This window comes from Marmota marmota, unplaced genomic scaffold, assembly GCF_001458135.2.
Source record: "Marmota marmota marmota unplaced genomic scaffold, marMar, whole genome shotgun sequence".
Classification (NCBI taxonomy): domain Eukaryota; kingdom Metazoa; phylum Chordata; class Mammalia; order Rodentia; family Sciuridae; genus Marmota; species Marmota marmota.
The window spans coordinates 5,741,131-5,762,197 of NW_026000241.1; the positions used below are offsets into that span (position 1 = coordinate 5,741,131).

A 21,067-nucleotide genomic window follows, 5' to 3' on the forward strand; every position below is an offset into this window, starting at 1 on the left:
GGGCCTCCTGTAGCTGAACGTTTGGGCGTGGTCGTTATGTTGAGGGGGGACGCTTCTCTAGTCCACTATTATAAAACTGGGACCTAGGGCTGAGGGTGGACCTGGCATGCACAGGGCCCTGGTTCCACCACCAGCATCAAGAGAAAAACAACCTCGACCTAGTGATGAAGTCCTCATGGAGGCCACACGACAGCACGTCACGCATGTGAACATCCTAAACCTGAAATCCACACAGCTCTGGTCCCAACCCTCCACAGAGGAGATATCCAACCTGTCACCTGTGGAGGTCCCCAGGCTCAGTGGGACCTGAACACAGACCTCCCAGTTGTCCACTTCCACAGAAAACAAGAACCCCGGATGCAAACATTTTATTTCCTAAACATTAAACGAGGTCATCACAAACACCAAGACAGCCGAGCCGCTGACACGGCCTGTAAAGTGCTCAAGTGTCTGACGCCACGAGTCACTGCGAACCCCACCCCAAAAGAGGCACAAGATGGGTCTTCTTCCCAACTCCCGGAAGGAAGGGCTTGGCTTGGGTTAGGGGACAGGCCTGCGTGGGATTCACTGGGCATGTGGCTTGTTGTCCCCGGAGAGGACCGTGCTTCTCGGCTCTCCCCGAGGGTTCCCGAAGGTGCCATCTGCATTGAAGTACCACTGGCTGGGGGTCCCCAGGCCTTGGGCCTCTTCCCAGACCTCCTGGTTTATCAATGCTGCCTCTTTACTCGCCTCAGCAGAAAGTTCCAGCACCTGGGAGAAGATCCTGTGAATACAAGAGAATGAACGGAGACGTTTCCCCTCTATGGCCACGACCTAAAGAAACCAGAACCTAGGAGAGGAACGAGGGGTGGCAACGTGGGACCCCAGTGCAGCCCAGGCAGGCCTGAGGAGAGCCAGGGCTCAGCGAAGCCCGGCAGCCCTCAGCGCCACGGGGAGCCGAGCCAGGAACTCGGGTTGCCAGAAGCCCCGCTTTACCCTGTGACATGGGACAGCACTTGCTAAGAACCTGCACACGCCCTGCACAGTCGTGGGACTGTCTCTGGATGACGTAGGAGAGCTGGTACAACGTACATGCCTGAACAGTTGTTCTACTGTGTGATTTAGGAAACCGTGACTCAAGTCTGGGCATGTTCTGTGCGGATGCAGTTGTTTAAAAAATATTTTTGACCTGCAGTTGGTTAAATCTGCAGATGTGAGTCTCGAGGACAGAGGGCCACTGGCACCTGGGAAGCTTCAACACTGTGTCAGGCGCAGTCCTAGGAGCCCGTGGTACAGCCCTGAACAGAACAGAGTCCCGGCCCTCAGGCCACCGGTGATACTAGACCTGCACATTTAACCTTGCACCTGTGACCCTCACCTTCCGTAAACCTTTGGTGTATCCTCTGATTCTGTCCTAGGGCCACACATGGGAGAGAGAAGTGCCATAGAGGTGACAGCTGTTTCTTATGAGTCCCTTCAAACATTCTAGGCATCTCAGGAACTGTACGTACGATTGTAAAGGAAGAGGAAACAAGATTCTTTGTCTTGTTCTGTGGTGCTGAGGAGGGAACCCAGGACTCGCCTGTGCTAGGCGAGCATCTGCCCCTGAGCCCCAGCCCCAGCCCCAGCCCCAGCCCCAGCCCCTTCTGTTTTATTTTGAGACAGGGTCTGGCTCAGTTGCCAGGTTGGCCTTGAACCTGCAACGTTCCCGCCTCAACCTCCCCAGTACTGAGATGACAGGTACGGGCCACTGCGCCAGGGGAACAGGTTCTTTTCTGGAAGAACCCATGGCTGGAAAGGTGACCAAAGGTCCTTAGTGAGGCTGCTGTACCCTGTGGGATGCGGGCTGGCGCCCCAAGGCCACGTGCTCTGCACAGGCGGCCGGCTGCTCCGCTGGGCCTGGGCCTTTTCTGTGGTGTTTATAGCTCAGCAGGAAGTTGGGAAAGCACCCTCCAGAGCCGGGAGCAGCCCAGGGCAGCGCTTGGCCCAGGTGCTCAAGGCCCCGCTCCTGCCGCAGCACAGCAGAGAACAAAGACCAGAACTCAAATAAAGTGAGCAGGGCTGGTCCAAGGTCACCTGAATGCTGGACACGGATGTGACACCCTTCCCATCTGGCTGCTTGGGACTTACAGGGACTCTTGAGAGGTGGGTTTCAATTCTTCTGTGGTCCCCCTCCCTGCCTTGCTGGTCCCTGGTGCTGTCACTCTAGTCCCCATCTGTGACATCTGTGACCCCTTTGTACCTGGCATCCTGTTCTCAGAACTGACTTGAGCTAGAAAATGAACTCTAGGCTCCGGACAGACGGGTGCCACAGGGGACGACAGTGACACCTGCTGGCCGCTCCCCTCCTGCAGAGGCCTGGGAGGCTGCCCCCGCCCCAGCCCTGCTCCCCCCCTGCCCTCGGGGCCCAGCGGTACCTCTGCAGCTCCAGGTCTTTGCTCGAGGTGGCGTCCCTGAGCTCGCGCAGCAGGGCCAGCACCTGCTCGTTCTCCTCGGCACTGCCCACGCCCAGCTCCCCCAGGAGACGGTGGGTGGTCTCCAGGTCACGCTGCAGAGCATCTGGAGGGGACAGGGGCTGTCAGCGGGTGATCAAGGGACGGGCGCTTTGAGTGTGGGTGGCTTTCCTCAGTGCACTGTGAGGCTGGGGCCATCACCGCGACACGCTGAGGGGCCACGGGAGGGAGGAAGACAGCTGTGCCCCAGCCTGGATGACCCACAAGGCAGGTGTTGGAAACTGGGTCCCCCAGGCAGGGGTGCTGTGAGGTGAGGAGGCCTGGGGACCTCGTAACAGCACCCACTGCAGAGGGGCTTCAGGGTATGGCCAGTCTGATCCCGGGTCCCCCACCCACCCTCTGCTCTTCCACCATGAGACCAGAAAGCCCTCGCAGGATGCGCCCCTTGGTACTGGATGTCCCCGCCTCCAGATCCACAAACCAGTGTACACACTGGTTCATCATAAGTGACCCCAGCACCGTTACAGCAGAAGCACGTGGACTAAGCCAGCCTGGGATCACGTGGCCCAAGGTCCTGGGACAGGCATGTCCACCATGTGGGTGGTCACTGCAACACCACTGTGGTGTTGCAGCCTGTGTCAAAGCTGTCCGTGAGACGGCTGTGTCTGGCATCCTCTGGCCAGGCCCAGGCCACTTACTATTAGCCCTCCGTCCCTCTTCCCTGTCCTCAGCACCTCTGTAAGCATGAGCAAGGGACGCCTGTGGCCGTGGAGCACATGCCACCTGTGCTGAGACGGCACGTCACAGGCAGGCCAGGTTCACTGCAGGGACACGTTCTGGGAAGCTTCCAAGAGCCTTATAATTGCATGTCCTCTTCTGCTTCCTGTTGTGGACCGAACCATGTCCTCCAAACAGGATGCTCAAGTCCTAAGCTCAGGGACCATGAAGTGACCTTAACTGGACATAGGATCCTTGTGGATGTCACTGAGTAGAGATGAGGTCAGCAGGCGGGCTCCAACCAATGACCAGGGACCTCCAGGAGGGGGAGGTTCAGTTAGAGACACTCAGGAGAAGGCCACGTGAAGCTGGAGGCAGAGACTGCAGTGTCATGGCCACAGGAAAGGGATGCCGCGGGTTGCCACCAACATCAGAAGCCAGGAGAGAGGCCTGGAACAGACGCTCCCCAAGTCTCTGGAGGGAACCAGTCCTGCCAACACCTGGATTTCAGGCTCTGGCCTCCAGGACTGAGGGAACACACTTCCCTTGTGTTAAGCCACGCAGTCTGCAGTCATTTGTTCCAGCAGCTACAGAAAACTCGTAGTCCCTGGTCCAATGCCTGGCGACCACTTAAGGCACATGTCAGAGATGGAGCCAAGAATGACCAACCATAAAACAGAACCCTGGGCACTGATTCTCACCCAGGAAGGGAGGGCTAAGTCACACGCAGCTGTAGAATGGGCATGTGACCCATGTGTTCTTCCAACAAAGAGAAACGCTCATGAGAATTGGGACGGTGGCACTCGCCTATAATTCCAGGGGCGCAGGAGGCTGAGGCAGGAGGATCACAAGCTTAAGGCCAGCCTCAGCAACTTAGTGAGACCCTGTCTCAAAATAAAAAAGTAAAAAGGGCCGGGGATGCGGCTCAGTGGTAAGGCGCCTCTGGGCTCAATCCCCAGGAAGCCCCTCCACAAACAAAGGAAGGAGAAAAAAGAAACGCTCACAAGACGGGGAGAGAATGCAGCCTGTGTACGTACAGACACGCAGCAAGTGAGCGGGCCACAAGTCTCAGGACGCATGACATAACCAGATGTCCCAGGGGCACCTGTATTCCAGCTACTCCGGAGGCTGAGGGGGGGACACTTGAGCTCCAGGTCGAGGCCAGCCTGGGCAACGCAGCCCAGTGAGAACCATGAAGGCTGGGGTGGAGCTCGGCGGTACTCGCTTGCCCACCATGCGCCCTGGGTCCCATCCCTGGCACCAAATAAGAGTCACACCGCAGAAAAGGCTGGGGAGAGCAGGCCACCAGGCAGGTGCTCTCAGATCCAGGGAAGCCCTCCTCCTTGACTTTAGGGAGGTGGAGGGGTGCGTCCTGGGCCCCCGCAACACGCCTGGACAGACGCCTGACCCACCGCGAGTCTCACCCTGCCCCGTAGCTTCCAGGCTCGCCAAAGCCTTCAACAGGACCTCCTGGCCCTGCAGGGAGGGGAAACTAGGAGCTGGTGACTTTGTCCATCTCCCCTCCTACTGCCAAGGCACATTTTTAGGGACCCAGGCTCAGGGGACGCAGCTGCCCTGTGGACACCTTTCAGAAGGAAAGGAGGTCCCCCTGGACCCCACAGCCTTGGCCTCCAACCCCAGCCCAGTGGCCTGTGCAGGCCGAGACCCTGGAGGAAGCACAGCCTCGCTGGCCCCCAGGGCCTTGTCATTCCATGGCGAGAGGGTGCCTGTCACACTGGCACCAGAGGGCAAAGGTTGCGGGCACACGGGAAGCACTGCCATGCTGGGGCGGGTCTCCCCGCTGCTCCCCCCACGTGGTGCCATTTCCTACCCAAGAGCTGGTGCCCGTCTCCCTCCAGGTGGATGGACTTCAGGGGCAGCTCGTGCCTCGTGGTGTCCAGGGCTGTGGCGAACGTCCTGTACTGCTCCTTAAAGCGCTCACACACCACCTCGAAGGGGCTGAGCAGCTCCATCTGCAGGAGGAGGGAGGGGGCTGTGAGGAGGCCCTGGGACACCAGTGGGGAGTAGTTTCCCTTTTTTTTTTTTCTGGGATGGAGCCCAGGGCCTTGGGCCAGCTAAGCGCGTGCTCCACCACCGAGCCACCCCTCCCGTCCTCGGGCGCCAGAGTGCAAGCCTGAGACGTAGCCCCGTCCTTCCACCAACCCCTAGGGGTCCTGGTGCCCAAGAAGCCTCTGAGGGTGCAGCAGGCTCCTCTCACTCTCTGCGGCCAGGGGCACCAGCAGATCTGAGGAGGCCGGGGCTCTTCACACAAAACCACGTCCACCTTTCTCTGTGTCCCAGACCAAAGGCTTGACTGGGATCACAGACCACTCAGCCCAAAACACCCGGACTGCCCAGCCCTGGCCCTCGGCCTGCTTCCCCGCGCACACAGGCCAGGTCCTCTCTGGGCTGTGAGACGGTGTGTCTGTGCACTGAATCATCTTTTCCTTGCACTAAGGCTTCATAAGGACAGGGACCTGGGCGTGCTCAGCCCCAGGACCTGGCTGCAGGGTGCTCACAGGCGCACGCTGGTGTTACGAGCTGAAATATGTCCCCCAAATTTGTATCTGAAGTCCTAACTCCCAGGACCTCGAGACGTGACCTTGTTGGGAGAGAGGGTCTTTAAAAAAGTGATGCTCCCCAAGAAGGTCAGCAGGTGGGCCCCAATCCAACATGACTGGGTCCCCCAAAAGGGGAAATTTGGACACAGGGAGGACACATGAAAAGACAGCTCAGGCAGAGACAGGCCAGCACAGACCCTCCCTCACGGCCCTGGGCAGAGCTGCCCTGCCAGTGCCCGGCTCCCAGCCTGCAGGTTTCCAGACCAGGAAAGAACAGCGCTCAGTGCCGGGCCTCGGAGGTGGCAGTCCTCTGTCAGGCCACCACAGGAGACTCACGCTGGGTGAGGCCTCCTGTCCCGGGTCTGGCTCTGGGTTCCCAGGGTTGGCTGTGTCCTTCCCTGGCACGGACACCTTTGTCCCAGTGCTGACCACACAGCATGGAGAGAGAGTGGCTCCTGCCAGCACCCTGACCCTGCAGGGTGGGCCAGAGCATGTCCTCCTCTAGTCACACAAGACTGGCCGGCGCCCAGGGACTGTGCACTGGTAGGGAAGGGACGGGTCCCTCACTGGCCCTTGCTCCATGTTATAACCTCGTCCTCTGGTCCAGTCCTGTACCCTGGCATCAGAGGCCAGTCCCGCCAGAGGGAGCGAGCAGGGACATGTCCAGTGAGTGCTCCCTCCCACCATGCACCAGTGTTCCCAGTGAGATGACCCCACCAGGAACCCTCTGCTCGGAGCCATGGTCACCACACGTCACTCACACCTGACCTGGGCGTCGAGGGTCTCGGCCAGCTCCCGGGTCCTCTGGCAGAGGAGGAGCCTGCGCCGCAGCCCGTGGGCCTGCTCCTGCAGGGCCGCCGCCTCTCTGCACACGAGTACCAAGTTCTTCTCCGCCTCCTCCTCAAACTCAGCAAGACTGTTCTCCATCTGTTCAGTGGAAACAGGAGCTCAGGCCGGGGACCCCTGCTGCAGTTTATGGAGGTCCCCGAGCACACGTCACGTGGGAACAGGTTGTCACCTTCAGCGTCAGCAGGCTCAGCAGTAACGTCTGGGATTCCATCATCTCCATCACTTCTGTTGGGTCCTTGAGAAAAAGACCAAGACCCTTTTGAATCCCAAGAAATTAAACCCAGCTCGCTTCCCTCGAGCAGAACCCAAACCTACAAGCACTTTCTTTTTTTATTTTTATAAAGTATTTTGTTTTAATTGTAGGTGGTCATAATACCTTTCTTTTATTTTTATGTGGTGCTGAGGATGGAACCTAGGGCCCTGCCCGTGCTAGGTGAGTGCTCTACTGCTGAGCCACAACCTCAGCTCCGCTACAGGCACTTTCTCCATCAAAAAAAAGTTTTCTTTTGTGGGTTTGGGGACGGAACCTAGGGCCCCTCATGTGCTCAACAAGTAATCTGCCACTGAGCCACGTCCCCAGACTTTTTATTTTTATTTTGAGGCAGGGTCTTACTAAATTGCTGAGGCCGGTTTGAATCTGAGACCTTCCTGCTTCGGCCTCTGGGGGGGCTGGGCTTACAGGTGTGCACCATTTATTTAGTCTCTGGGAGCTGTGCTCTAGGAGAAGGAAGAGAGGGCTGGTGGCCTCCTGAAGCCAGGAGATGGAGAGGGAATAGCCAGGCAGTAAGGGGAGGGCCACAGACCAGGCGCTAAACCAGAACTCCTGCCCAAAATCCCATCCAGGCCCTGCAGAGACCTAGGCCCAGCCGTCCTCCCACCAGGGGACAGCGCCTGGCCTCTACCCTTGCCTAGCACTGCACTAGCACAGAGAAGAAGCCAATATTTTTGTGTGGGGGGCAGAGCTGGGGATGGAACCCAGGGTCCTGCATGTTGGGCGAGCGCTCTACCCCTGAGCTGCACCCCCGGAGCTGCACTCTTGCTTCCAAATACCCATAAATGCAACCTCTGCGATGGACCTAAGAACGTCTGTGGTCTTGTATCGCTCTTGCAGCCCTGGGCCTCGGGCAGCAGCTGCGGCAGGGCCAGCACTAAGTCAGAGGGCGCAACCTGCTGGCAGCTGCCCCTTCACCTTGGACACTTACTGGGCTCTTTTTCCGCGGGGCAATAAATGACGTCGACTCAGTTTTCTTCGCCACGGTCTTTTCCAGCTGTGGAATCCTCCTGACCATGCTCCTGTCTGAGACAAAGAGGGGTCTCGGAAGCTGAGCGGCACAGCTCATCCCACCACCCTCTGGCACTGAATCCGCCTCCCCCGCAGCCAAGCTGAGCCACACAGCACACTGAGGGGCTGAGGTGTCCCCTGTGGTCCTGGCGCTGACTGGAAGTTGTGTCCTGCTGCCCAGCATCACAGAAGACTGGACTGCACATCACGTACCCCAAGAGAAGATCCTGATTCAATGTGTCCTGGCACCATCATGAACTTGGAAAATCCGAAACCATGGTTCAGGGGCCCTCTCTACTTGGAAGCCCACTGACCCAGCAGGGACAGAGGAGGTGAGATGAACCATTTACCATTAATGGCGGAGAGATCCAGGTCAGGCGGGGCTGTGCCATGCCCTTCCAGCAGCGTGGACTGCAGGTCTCCCTTCATGGTCCCGCTGCCATCTGTGGTCCAAACAGGAACCCCCAAGTCAGCACCAGGGGCAGCGAGACACTCAACGTCTACATCAGGGAACGTTGGCAACCTGTTGTACGATACCACTCGCTTCCAAATACCCAGCTTCTGCCTAGTAGTAGGAAAGGCTGACGTACAGCGGAAATTCCCAGCCCACCTGAATACGTGTTTTAAACACAGGCCGAGATCCCTTATCTGAAATGGCTGGGACCGGAAGTGTTTAGGATTTGGGATTTTGGAACATTTGCGTATACAAAATGAGATATCTTGGGCATGGGACCCAAGTCTAAATGCAAAACTGGTTGATGTTTCCTATGCACCTTAGACACACAGGCCAAAGGTAACTTCACACAATATTTAAAAAAATAGTCTTGGGCATGAAAGAGTATCACAGTGCAGAATTTTCCCATTGTGGTGTCACACTGGTACACAAAAAGTGTCAGATTTTGGAGTTCTGCAGATCTCAGACTAGGGACTGCTCAACCTGTGATCTAGAAGAGACGTTCTTTATTACAAAAAGATGCAAAGAAGCCCTTCCACTCGGTGTGCAAGATGCTCAAGATGTGACAGTGTCATCATCGGGCCGCGTCCTGCCCTCGCCATCCTTCCCCTGCAGGTTCTGGACCATTCATTTTCCCAGGAGTCCCTTCGTCTTTTAGCCTGGATTTAAAATGGCCAAACTGGGCTTCCCCGGGCTGAGAGCAGCGGTGCTGTCCAGCATGCAGTCACTCAGGGCTCGGGACACTGCAAGCGCCAACAGACGGTCTGAGCAACACACCGTCAGCTTGGAACTGAGCAGGAGGCCATTCAATGAGCCACGCAGCTGAGAAACCGGATGTGACATCGAGGAGAGGAGAGCCCAGTGGTGTGGGTTCAGGCCGCTGCGTCTGGGCTCATGCTGAGGCCTGACCCCAGGGGACAGCGGCGAGGCGGTGGGGCTTTAGGAGGACTGATGTCTGGACTCGTCCTCATGAGAAGGGCTGACGTAAAGCAGGTCAGCGCCGTGTCCTCTCCCTCTCCTCCACCTCCCACCATGCGAGGAGCAGCACGGGGCCCTCACCTGAAGCCAGGCCATGCTCTTGGACTTCGGAACTGTGGGTCAAATCAACCTCGTTTTTAAAAAATGGTAAATCACCCAGGCTCGGTTATCCTGTTACATCAACAAAAAGTGGACGAGCACCATCCAGCCTGATGAATACACGTCACATCCACAATCAGAAAAACTAGAAACTGCTCCTTTTGTTTGGTGGCAGCTTCTAGGAGAGGACAGGAGAGTCCCTCACTGCTTCCAGCGCAGGAGACGAGGAAGGTCGACCCAGGGCAGTGAGGTGGCAGGAGGATGAGGCTCCCCATCCTGTATGCCCCAGGAGTGCTGGTGGGGACACAGATGTGTACTCAGGAGCCACTGCTGCAGGAAGAGCCTCGATGGCAGAACAGCTCTTCTTTGGGGCCACACAGGAAGGAAGTGGCCTCCCTGCCTCCCCGCCACCCCTCCTCACCTCCCTGTGTGCCCCTAACCTGTCCTTGATCAAACGCTGCCTGGCTCCTTCTTCAGTGCTTCCCAGAAAGAACCGGAGCCTCCACACTGCACGCTTCAAACAAAATCCCCAACCGTGCCCCCAACCCCGAGGCCCAGGGTGTGTCCCACCTTTGCTCTTCTGGAGCAGGGTGGCTTTCCTTCCACCTTCAGGCACCTTCCCGCTGGCTTTCAATGCATCTGCTGCAGGAGCCTGTGCCAAGAACACGTGACATTCAGAGGACGAGACAGGGCTGGAGGTGTGGCTCAGAGGTACAGCACGGGGTTTGACCCCCAGAACCACAAAAAACAAAAGAAACGAACAAAACAAAAGGACAAGACCCTTTTCCTCCTGAGAGGGAGCCCTGGAAACACCTGAACTAGTACGTACCTGCTCTTTATTGAGGCGAAAGAGAGATTTAGGAGTTTTGAAATTTTATCTTTATATACAGGACATAAAAATTTTGTCAAAATGGGGACACTCACATGCACAGCACATGGTTTGCACATTATATCTTTGGTATGGCAGGTGACAGGGGATGGATTTTTCTGTATACTTTTCAGTATTTGCTTGTTTTCTGGTGAGAACATATTACTTGGTCTTTAAAAAAAAAAAACAAAGTTTTTATGCAGGTATTAATCTTCAGAATTACCAAAAATAAGCATGCAATTCACCCAGTGCTGCTCTTATAATCCTAATGACAAAAAGCAAAACAAAACCACAAACAAACAAACAACAAAAAAAAACACAACACACAACCTTCTACAGGGCTAGAGAAACCAGGTGAGGCAGCGCGTGCCCATAACCCCAGCCACTTGGAAGTCACGTCCAGGCTGGGCGACGTGGCGGCCCGTCTCCAAATGGAAAATAAAGGGCAGGGATGCAGCTCAGTGTAAAGCACCGAGGGGCTCAGTCCAGGGCCGCTCAGAACAGACAACAAAAGCAACAAAGAAAGAAACCCAAAACAAACAGCCTCCCCAAAAGAAATTACAGACAAACAGGTTGGAAAAGAAAAAATAAGACTCACTTCTTTTCTTGGGAGGTACCGGGGCTTGAACTCAGGGACACTCGACCACTGAGCCACCTCCCCAGCCCTATTTTGTATTTTATTTAGAGACAGGGTCTCACTGAGTTGCTTAGGATCTCCCTGTTGCTGAGGCTGGCTTTGAACTCTTGATCCTCCCGCCTCGGTCTCCCGAGCTGCTGGGATGACAGGCAGGTGCCATCGTGCCCATCCTAAGACTTATTTCTTAAAGACATGATTCTTCACATAGAAACCCCCAAACTTCCTCAAAATCATGATCAAAACTAAGAAAGAAATGTACCAGGTGTGATGGGTCATTTTGTGTGTCCACTTGAACGGCCACGAGGTGCCAGGTTAAACATCATGGTTGAGTGTATCTTGGGTGTGGCCCCCCAACATGAATGGCCACTGCCAGCCATCCTGAGGGCCTGAGCAGGGGGAGAAGGTGAAAGGGAATTCGCTCCTCTGCTTCCTGCCCGTCTGACTGAGCTGGGACATCTCACCTCCTCCAGGCCCTGGACTAGGATCACACCCCCCACACCCTTAGTCCTCAGGCCTTTCATCCCATACCAGGTGACAACACCAGATTTCCTGGTCTGGGGCTCGAAGACGGCAGCAGATCAAGGGACTTCTCAGGCTTTATCATTACATGAGAGATTTAATCATTTACTGTAATAAATCTCTATGTAATAAATAGAAATACAATGTAAATTATACACACATACATAAACATGAAATATATCTCCTGATTCTGTTTCTCTGGAGAACTCTAACACAGCAGGTTGCAGAACACAGAGTCAATGTGAAAACATGGATCCTCTCTCTAAGCAAGGAACAAGTTTGGAATCTGAAAAAGTACCATGCATCCATTCATGTATGTGTCAAAGTGCATTCTACTGTCAAGAACAAAAATCCCATGTGTAACAGCACTAAACACCAACAAATGTTTACATACAAACCCAATAAAAATGTGTAAGATCTAAACACTGGAAAGTACAAAGCACTATTGAAAAAAGTCCGAGAAGAGCTAAGTAAATGGAGAGGTTCGCCGTGTCCATGGTCTGGAAGACTCCGGGCTATTCGGATGGCCTTCTCCCAACAGTGATTCTGACGCCATACAGTCAGAACTCCAGCCACAGTTTTGCTGAGAAAATGAAAAACTTATTTTAAATGTTCCACAAAAAGGCAGAAAGACGAAACCATTTTGCAAAGAACAGAATGGGAGGTTTTAATCTACCTGATTTTAGTTAAGGACAAAGCTACTAAGCAGCCGCGGCAGTGGGGACTGCTGTAAGACCACAGACTAACGAAAAAATGGAGCCCAGAAATGACGCGGACACAAATGGCCACCTGGTCACTCAAGAGATAAGAGCCTCACTTTACACAGGAGGCTGAGGCAGGAGGATCGGGAGTCCAAAGCCAGCCTCCGCAACTTAGCAAGGCGCTAAGCAACTCAGTGAGACCCTGTCTCTAAATAAAATACAGAATAGGGCTGGGGATGGGGCTCAGTGGTCGAGCACCCCTGGGTTCAATCTCTAGTACTAAAAAAAAGAGGTGATAAGACAATGGGGAAAGGAAAGTTATTTCAGCAGCTGCAGCTTGAACTGGACACCCACACACTAACAATGGAACTTTGATTCCAACATGGCAGGATACTGGAAAACTAAATCAAAATGTATCAGACCTGAATGTTAAACCCAAGACCATAAACACCTGCAAGGAAACACAGGACACAACCTTTGGGTTGGGCAGGGACTTCTTAGATAAGACATAAAGCACGACCCATAAAAGCAGAAACTGAGGCTGGCCTTCATCACAGTCCAGCCCTCTCCCTCCTCAAAGGCACTCAGGAGAGCGACAGGCCGTCGCAGACTGTGAGGATGGTCTGCACCCTGCGTGAAGGGCTGATTACAGAAAGAACCTTAGCGACTCGGCAACATTTAGAAAACAGCCCAACTTTAAAAACTGGCAAAAAGTTTGAAGAGACAAGTCACCAAAGATATAAGAATGAGGGCTGGGGCTGAGGCCCAGAGCAGAGCGCTTGCCTAGCACATGTGAGGCACTGGGTTCGAACCTCAGCACCACGTATAAATAAAAAACAATACAGGCATGCTGCACCTAAACTACAGAAAAGCAAGTTAAAAAAAAAGATATAAGAATGACCAATAAGCACATGAAAATATGCCTAGTATCAACTGCTACAGAAACGCACATCAAACCACAGTGAGACACCCTCCACACCCAGCAGGACTAAGATTTAAAAGAAAACACGACACCTCTCCTATGTGCCTGGTGGGATGTAAAATGGTGCACCTTTTGTAAAGTTAAGCACACACACCTCCAACGAGCCAGCCACCTTGCTCCTGGGAAAAATGAAAACACGTCCACCCAAACGCAGAGAGATGTTTATACAGGCTAGACGTCCCTAACCCCCAAATCAAAAATCCAAAACGAGTGCCAACATGGTGCCCAAAATGTTTCAGGTTTCAGATTTTCTGATCATAGGGGTTCAACCCATAAAGCCTCTCCAAATATTCCAAAATGTGAAAAACTCCAGAATCTGAATTACTTACAGTCTCAAATAGTCAGATAAGGGATACTCGGCCAGTAGTGGGTTTGCTCATGATCACCAAAATGGAAAACTAGCACCTCTGGACCAGCGAAGGTGGTCCCTCCACACAGCGGCACTGACGCAGCCCTAAGAAGGAAGTGACCACCATCGCACACGACACGGAGGGCGGCGGGTGCACCTGGGGGTCAGAAGCCAGAGGCCTAAGGCCACCCATCATGCCCACCACTGACCCGGCCTTCTGGAAATGGCTAACTGCAGGACCAGAAAGCAAGTCTGTGGCTGCCTGGGGACAGGAGAGCGGAGGCTCCCACAGGGTGAGGTTGGGGTGGGCTGCTTTCTCTGGACGGTGGACAAGGTTCTGAGACTGCGTTATTAAGACCTGTAGAGCCTATGCCCAGCAGGGGGAGGTGACTCTGTTAATTAAACTTTGATTTTAAAAATGGGAAGAAGAAAAAAAAAGAATGCTCTGGAAGCTCCAGATCGACACCGGCCACAGCCACACGGGGGCGCTGTAACAAAGTTTTCAAGGCAACGTAGACTTGTGACTGTGGACTGTGGCCTTTGTTGAAAATCACTTCAAGGAGGGGAACCCCAAGTGACAAAGTTGCCTTTTTCCTCAAGCGACATCTCACATCACATTCTTAGGAACCTGCCACCCACCACCCACCCTGTACAGAGCATGTGGCAGGTGGCAGAAATGAGTATTTAACTGAATTTTGTGCATCACAAACCGAGATTTAGAAAGCAGAGGAGCAACCCAACTTGCCTTTCACCATTTCTTCGTAGGTTCCACTGAAACAGAGTGTGCAATTAGGTGATGTGCTGACTTTTCAGTAACCTCACACAAGCACGTTCATGTGTGGTTAAGCATCTCCCGTGAAGGTGTGAAGGCTTCACTGAGTGGCTACATGGTAGTTTGCTAAACTCCCCTCTAATAATGGGTAAGAGAAGCATGTCGCTCCTCCCATGGTTTTCCTCCAATACACGGCAGGTCTTTTTTTAAAAAATGCTTAGCTAGGGCTGGGGTTGGAGCTCAGTGGCAGAGCGCTTGCCTAGAATGTGTGAGGCACTGGTTTGATTCTCTGTACCACATAAAATAAATAAATAAAATCTACAACTAAAAAAAAAAAATTTTTTTTAAATGCTTAGTTATAAGCCCAGGACTGCTTCAGAATCCTAAAAGTGATCCACAGTGAAAATAATGAATGGAAAATTTCAGAAATAATTCTTTTTTTAAAAAATATTTTTTTAGTTGGAGTCAGACACAACACCTTTATTTTAGTTATTTATTTTTATGTGGTGCTGAGGATCGAACCCAGTGCCTTGCATGAGCTAGACAAGCACTCTACCACTAAGCCAAAACCCCAGCTCTAGAAATAATCCTTAAGTTTTAAAATTTTGTCCTGTTCCAAGTAGCATGATAAAATCCCACACCATCCTGCTTGGGATGTGAATCATCTGTCCAGTGTATCCACATAGTATACACTATCCACCTGTTAGTTACTTGTCACTTACTAACAATCTCAGTTTTCAGACTGACTGCTGCAGTATCACAGTACTTTTGTTCAAGTAACCCTTATTTTACTTAATAACAGCCCTAACATGCGTGAGTACTGATGCAGAGAAGGTACTGGGGCAGAAAGCAGGAAAGGACAGATGAATGCTGGTATTACCTGCAAAGCACTGGTGGTCTTGAAACTAGGGGTGACTAATGTACTGGATAGCAAGGCAAGAACAATTTTGTTTCAATCAAGATCATGGTTTTACAAAAGGAAATCTTAAAGCAACTGGCCACTCACAACAAAGACTCATAATTGTGTATGAAGGGGTGGAGATCTCAGAGGCACCTAGACAAAGACCCCAAAATGCTTCCTTAAGGACCAGGTTGAGACTGGCTCACATGACTTGACTCCAAATTCCAAGTGACTCAGAACTATAGTCAGAATGGGTTCAGACGTTGAATTGAATATTTTATTACCTTTTTACTTGTTTTTTTCTCATACTGTAAATATCGAGACTCGACCACTCTTCCACCTGTGGAGGACACACTGCTGATTTATAACGAAATCAACAAAGGACTGTGTAAACCCAACACATACCCAGTCTCCCACATGATCAGCCCTTGCAGCTCAACAACAGGAAGAAGAGGAAGTACTCCTTCTGCTCCTCTCAGATCATGTCCTGCAACGTCCTCAAGCATAAATGGGACACCAACCATATGCAAGAACATTGATTGGACACATACTGTATGCAGGTCCTTGAGCTAAGGTGGAGCCACAGAGTTCTGGAGCCAGGATCCAAGAAGTTCAAGGAGAGGACTCTGCCCAAAAGCTAAAGCAGCAAGTGCACTCAAGTGGGGGAGGGGAAGGAAGAATTAATTTTCACTGAGGGCCTCCTCCGTGTCCCACGGCTCAGTCCTGTGGATGTGTCCCTAAGAGTCCCTTCCCCTCTCTGGGTGCTACCACCCACTCACAGTACCCGGCTCACTTCCTCATACACCAAGCTCAGGACCCTCCCTGAGACACTCAGAGCCCAGGTCTTCTGCAGACATAGTAGAATCCCCTGGGGACGGCCCTGCAGCTTTCTCACTAGGTCTGTTCCTGCCACCCCGACCCAGCAGGCTCCGCTCAGCTTAGACCGCCCGGGCCCACCTTGCTCTTCTGCCCACAGCACCCACCATGGTCTCTGCATCTCATTAGGCTGCTGATGCTCCCTCCCGCCCTCTCTCCCCTCGAGCTCCCCGAGGGTAGGGATGTTTGACTGCTACACTCCATGCCAGGGGTGGAGAGGGTGCTCAGAAATACATCGAATGAATGATGCTGCACTTTTCAGAGGTGCCTTCAGAGAGCAGTGATTTTCCTTTGTACTGAAGAGACCCTGGAGGGTGACAACGCCAACATCACAAAGCCTGACAGTCTGACTGGGCGAGACTGTGACTTCAGCCGCATCATCATGCGACACTGGATTCTGCCACAGGGCCTGGGGTGGTAGCTGCAATCTCCAGAGGAAAGGAGGCATGCCCACGGTTAACAGGGAGCCCGAGTCTGTCCAGGATCTGGGTAGTCACCAGGGCGCCTCCGAGGGGGCACGAGCGGTGTCTGTGAGCAGAGCTTGGAGGACTGGGACAGGTGGGTGCCAGGGGCAATCCAAAGCCATTCTCATGGTGCAGGCACCTAACTAACCATCAAGGCTAGATCCAGGTGGGATACAGAGACAAAACCAAGGCACACTGAGGGGCTGTCAGTGGACAGAGCAAGAGGCAGGGCCAAAGGACACTGCCAGTTCCAAGGAAGCAAGGCCATCCTGCATCGAGTCTTCGTAATACCTTCAGCAGTTCTGTTCAACTGGAAGGATCTAAGGCTCTGGCTGTCACAGACAGTGGGGACACAAGTTTCCTGTTTCCAGAAAACTGAAACAAACCGCTTGTTGTGGACAGTGGAGGCCCGATGGGCGCAACTTTACGTCGACAGGCAGGTCTGTGGAGAGGGCCGTGGCGGAGCGCTTGCCTCGCATAGGCAGGCCCTGGGCTCCATCCCCAGAGCAACACGGAGAAAAACCACCAAGCTCTCCACACGACCCCGCCCGCAGTTGGAACTAAAATTCAGCCGAAGCTCTCTGAAGAGCTGCTGCCACGTGGCACACACTGAGGAGGTCCTTACCTCCAACTCAGGAGACCAGGTCTACTGTCCACACTGGGCACTGCCGGGGGTCAACAGGGTGGGCGCTGGAAACAGTGAGGCCAGACGCACAGGTGGGCACTGGACACACGGGCATGTTTTCACAGTGCAAACGCAGACTGGCTCTAGACGAGGGCAACGCGGGCTGTCCACGCCCGTGTTATCAAGGGATGTATCCTGGACAAACCCCCGGGGATGCTCATGGCTAAAGCACCCCGATGCCCAAAGTGACCACTGCAGTGACCTCCCACACGTCCCAGCTGCAGTGCAGAGATAACTAGACTCAGAATCCCCTGAGTGTGACTGTGAGGAAGTGAATCCACCGCCCCCTTTCTCCAGCCTGTTTTTTCCTCCCCCACGCAAAACACTTAATGAAACAACAAAACCACTTTTTAGATGAACAGACCCTAATGGTGCTCACCCTGTGCTCTTTTTCCTCTTGGCTTGGCACCACCAGCGGGGTTGGGACCGGCGACGGAAGCCTTCCTGTAAGAGAGGGGAAAGGTCTTGTTCATCTCGTGGCACAAGAAGCACAGAGGAGCTGGCAAGGAGCTTGCACCAGCTGGCAGCCAGGGTTTCCTGGGGACAGCCCAGTCCCTGTGCTGCCCAAGGACAATCTTAGTGAGGCTGGGCCACCTCAACAGGAAGCGAGGCAGTCACGGTCACATGGGCCTCATGGTGGAGCCAAATTCCTGGGCTGAGTAAAGAATGACAGGAGCTTTGGAGGAGAGAGGGAATTTTTGTTAAGTGTGAAGATCTCAAATTAGCCACGGGTTTACTCATTCCTCAGATGTTTATGTGCCTACTGTATGCTCCTGAAGATACTGTGCTAAACAAAATGCAGAGTTCCTTCCTGCAGAGGGACAATCTGTACCTTCCTTATGAGGAAGGTCCAGAGCGGGTAGAAGGGTATGAAAAGCAAAGAGGGTTCATTTATGGCAGAGGACAATCTGAGACGAGGATTCAGTAGGGCCTGGAGCAGGAAAGGAAGAAGGTGGACAGGGTATGAAGTTGGGGAGGTCAGAGTAGGGGCAGGCTGGAAGAGTTCTCAGTGTGGGGCTCGGGGTCTTGGACCTGTTCCTCTAAGTCAAGGAGGGCAAGCTTTCTCTACAGGGCCGCACAGTAAACACGCGCCTCTCTGTAGGCCTCGTGGTTGAACAGTCACGGATGGCAGAATGGAATGGGCGGGATATTTCCAATAAAACTTTATTTACAGACGGAGGCATTTTATGTAATCTTCATGTGTCCCAAAATCTTCTTTTGATTATAAACAACTGTTTAAAAATGCAGAAATGATTCTTAGCTCACCAGCTATACATAAAAGGGGCGCTCTGGCTCCACCCAAGCCTGCAGAAGGTGGAGCCCTGCTGTGGGCAACAGGGAATTGGGATTGGGAGAGTTTGAAGCAGGAGCTGGACAATGTCACGGGGATGTTTCATGAAGCCCACTGGCAAGTAGCAGGAAAATGGTCTCTGAAGTTCTAGAAAGGACAGGGGCCCCTAGGCTGTTGCCCCCTCACTGTGCCCCAAGGCCAGTGTTATTAGTTGGCCTAGGGTGTAAAACACCACAAACTGGTGGCTTACACAACAGACAGAAGGTTGAGATCTGGGTGCTGGTGAGGCTGGTTTCCTCCACCGGCCTCTTGGTGCCCGGGTGGCTGCATGTGTGTGCTCACGAAGCCTCTCCTTCATGAGTGTGTGGAGAGTGTGACAGGAAGCACCCCAGTGCCTCTACCTATAAACACACTAATCCTACAGGATCTGACGACATTATAGACCACCACAACAGATGGGGTGCTACGGGCACGGTGGGAGGAGGCCAGGGATGCTGCTCAGCACCCTACAATGCCCAGGATGAGCTCCGTCAGAACTGAGACTGGGCACCACATGTCCATAGTGCCCAAGTTGAGGGCCCCTGGAGTGACAATTGGAAACACAAGACTGAACACAGAAGGAAATCTTAGAAAGTGCTACAAAACTCCTTTAAAGAAGTAAGAAAGCTGGCCTGGGGTTGTGGCTCAGTGGCAGAACGCTTGCCTAGCATGCGTGAGGCACTGGGTTCGATCCTCAGCACCACATAAAAATAAACAAATAACATAAAGGCATTCTGTCCATCTATAACTACAAAAAAAAAATTTAAAAAGTAAGAAAGCCACAGTATTATTCAGCCCTAAAAATAAATGAGACTTTTTAACAAGGATGAACCTTGAAAATATTAAACTGAGTAAAAAAAACTAGATACAAAGACCACATAGGATATGATCCCCTTATATGACATGTCCAGAATTGATAAAGCTCCAGTATTTGGGGCGGGGCAGGGAGAGTGACTGCTAATGGGGACCAGTTTCCTTTTGAAGTGATGGAGATTTTCGGAAACACTAATCCAGGAGATGGCTTCACAGACTGTGAATGTGCTGTGGGGCGGTTCACTTCACGCTACTGCATCCCACCTCCACTTAAAACCAGAGTGAACAAAGCCTGATGCAATAGGATAGAAGGGGCCTTGGGACAGGAATCGCTGACTAATCAGCTGAGCGGGTGCAGGAGAGTCGGGGATGAGCCAGAACCAGGAACCCAAACCAGCAACACTGGAGGAATCAGAGGGGACAGAGCAGAGTCCCTCCGGGATCTAATCCAAGGCTCTGGATTATGGTCAATCTTCCAATTAAATAGGGCAAGGGGAGGTGGCGGAAACGTCCATGACTGCTCCCACTGGCCCATGTCATTTCAGTTTGTGCAGAGGACGATAAACATTAGCCAGTGAACACAGGAGATGAGCACCGCCTCAGGAATTTGCCCATTTGCCCATCGTCTATTAAGTGTGCGATCTCTTTCTTGTTCCCGCTGGGGGACCCTGGGCAAGCGACCTACCCTCCCTGAGTGTCTACTATATCCTCTATAAATGGGGAGCACAGAATAAAGAGGTTGGAAGGATGAAAGGAGATGCTTTAGTGGCCGCACAGCTCACAATGAAGGACCACACTGTTCCACGGGGCGTCTAAGCTTAGCCTTCAAGGCTGAATGGCGTCGTCAGCTGCATTTCGCAGAGAAGGAAAGTGAGGCACCGAGAGGTCAAGCCACTTGCCCCAGGGTCACCACGCATCAAAGCGGAGGGCGCGGGACTCGAACTCGTGGCCCTGCCCAGTGCCGAGTTCCTGACCGTGCGCAGAGGCCGCAAGTCTCCGGGGCCTCAAGGGACCTGCACGGTTCCCACGGGTCGGATCTGGACTCGTTCCAAGGTTCCCCCTCACCAGCTCCGCTGCCCGTTAGCCCGGCCCTAGACCAGGCCCGTCCCTCTGACTCCACAAATCCAGACCCGCGGCGCCTCAACTCACCCGGCGCCGCGCCCCGAAGAATCCGCCATTTTCCCGCCTTCTACTCAAAGGCCAGCTCTCCAAGGCTGGGCCCGCCCCCGCGCCACGGGTTGGACCATATTGCGGAGTTGCAGGAGGGGTGGCCACGGGCCGGGACGAGCTAGCCGAGCGCGAAGCCGAAGTTCCCTGCGCGAGAACCTCCCTCTCCTCGCCTCGAACAGTCTCACCCACCACCTCTGGGAGGCGGTGGCCGCGGTCGAAGGAAGGGGCGTGGCCTCCTGGCGCCCCGCCCACAGGCGCGCTGGCGTCACGCCCCATCCCCGCCCCTCCGGAACCCGGAAGTGGGAGCGCGCGGGGAGCGCGGGCGCGGCGGGGCGGAGCGGCNGGCTGGGGGTCGTGGAGAGGTTGCGGGGTTGGGTGGAAGCGAGACGAAGAAGGGAAAAGTAGATAGGGATGGAGCTGGTGAGGCAGCTTGTGGGCGTGTGTGGGGGGGTGAGTCTTGTGGCTTTGAGCAGCTTCTCCGAAGAGGACGTGGCTTAAGTGGTAATTGGGGGGTCGCAGGAAACGGGGCTGGGAGCGGGGGAAGACGAGGAGGCGGAGTTGAGAGGCCCAGACTGGGCGAGGGGGCAAGGCCGGTGGCGAGAACAGCTGGGGTGCGGTCGCGGGGAAA

At 53.7% G+C, this 21,067-nt stretch overlaps 1 protein-coding gene across 2 annotated transcripts; it reads right to left on the bottom strand.

The window, feature by feature from the left end:
* Window positions 1-353: 353 nt before the first annotated feature.
* Window positions 354-20,637, bottom strand: Haus8 (HAUS augmin like complex subunit 8). Of its 2 annotated transcripts, none has more exons than XM_015489226.2 (11): window positions 20,419-20,637; window positions 17,506-17,570; window positions 15,386-15,441; window positions 9,943-10,024; window positions 8,192-8,284; window positions 7,762-7,856; window positions 6,729-6,794; window positions 6,479-6,637; window positions 4,981-5,122; window positions 2,397-2,538; window positions 354-763 (listed from the first exon to the last, which is right to left on the bottom strand). In XM_015489226.2, the coding sequence occupies exons 1-11, from the start codon at window positions 20,445-20,447 to the stop codon at window positions 565-567; spliced, it is 1,128 nt and encodes a 375-aa protein (XP_015344712.1). In that variant the 5' UTR covers window positions 20,448-20,637; the 3' UTR covers window positions 354-564. The 2 variants fall into 2 exon arrangements, with proteins under 2 accessions (XP_015344712.1, XP_015344713.2); XM_015489227.2 differs by lacking the exon at window positions 20,419-20,637 and adding an exon at window positions 10,297-10,411.
* Window positions 20,638-21,067: the final 430 nt, after the last annotated feature.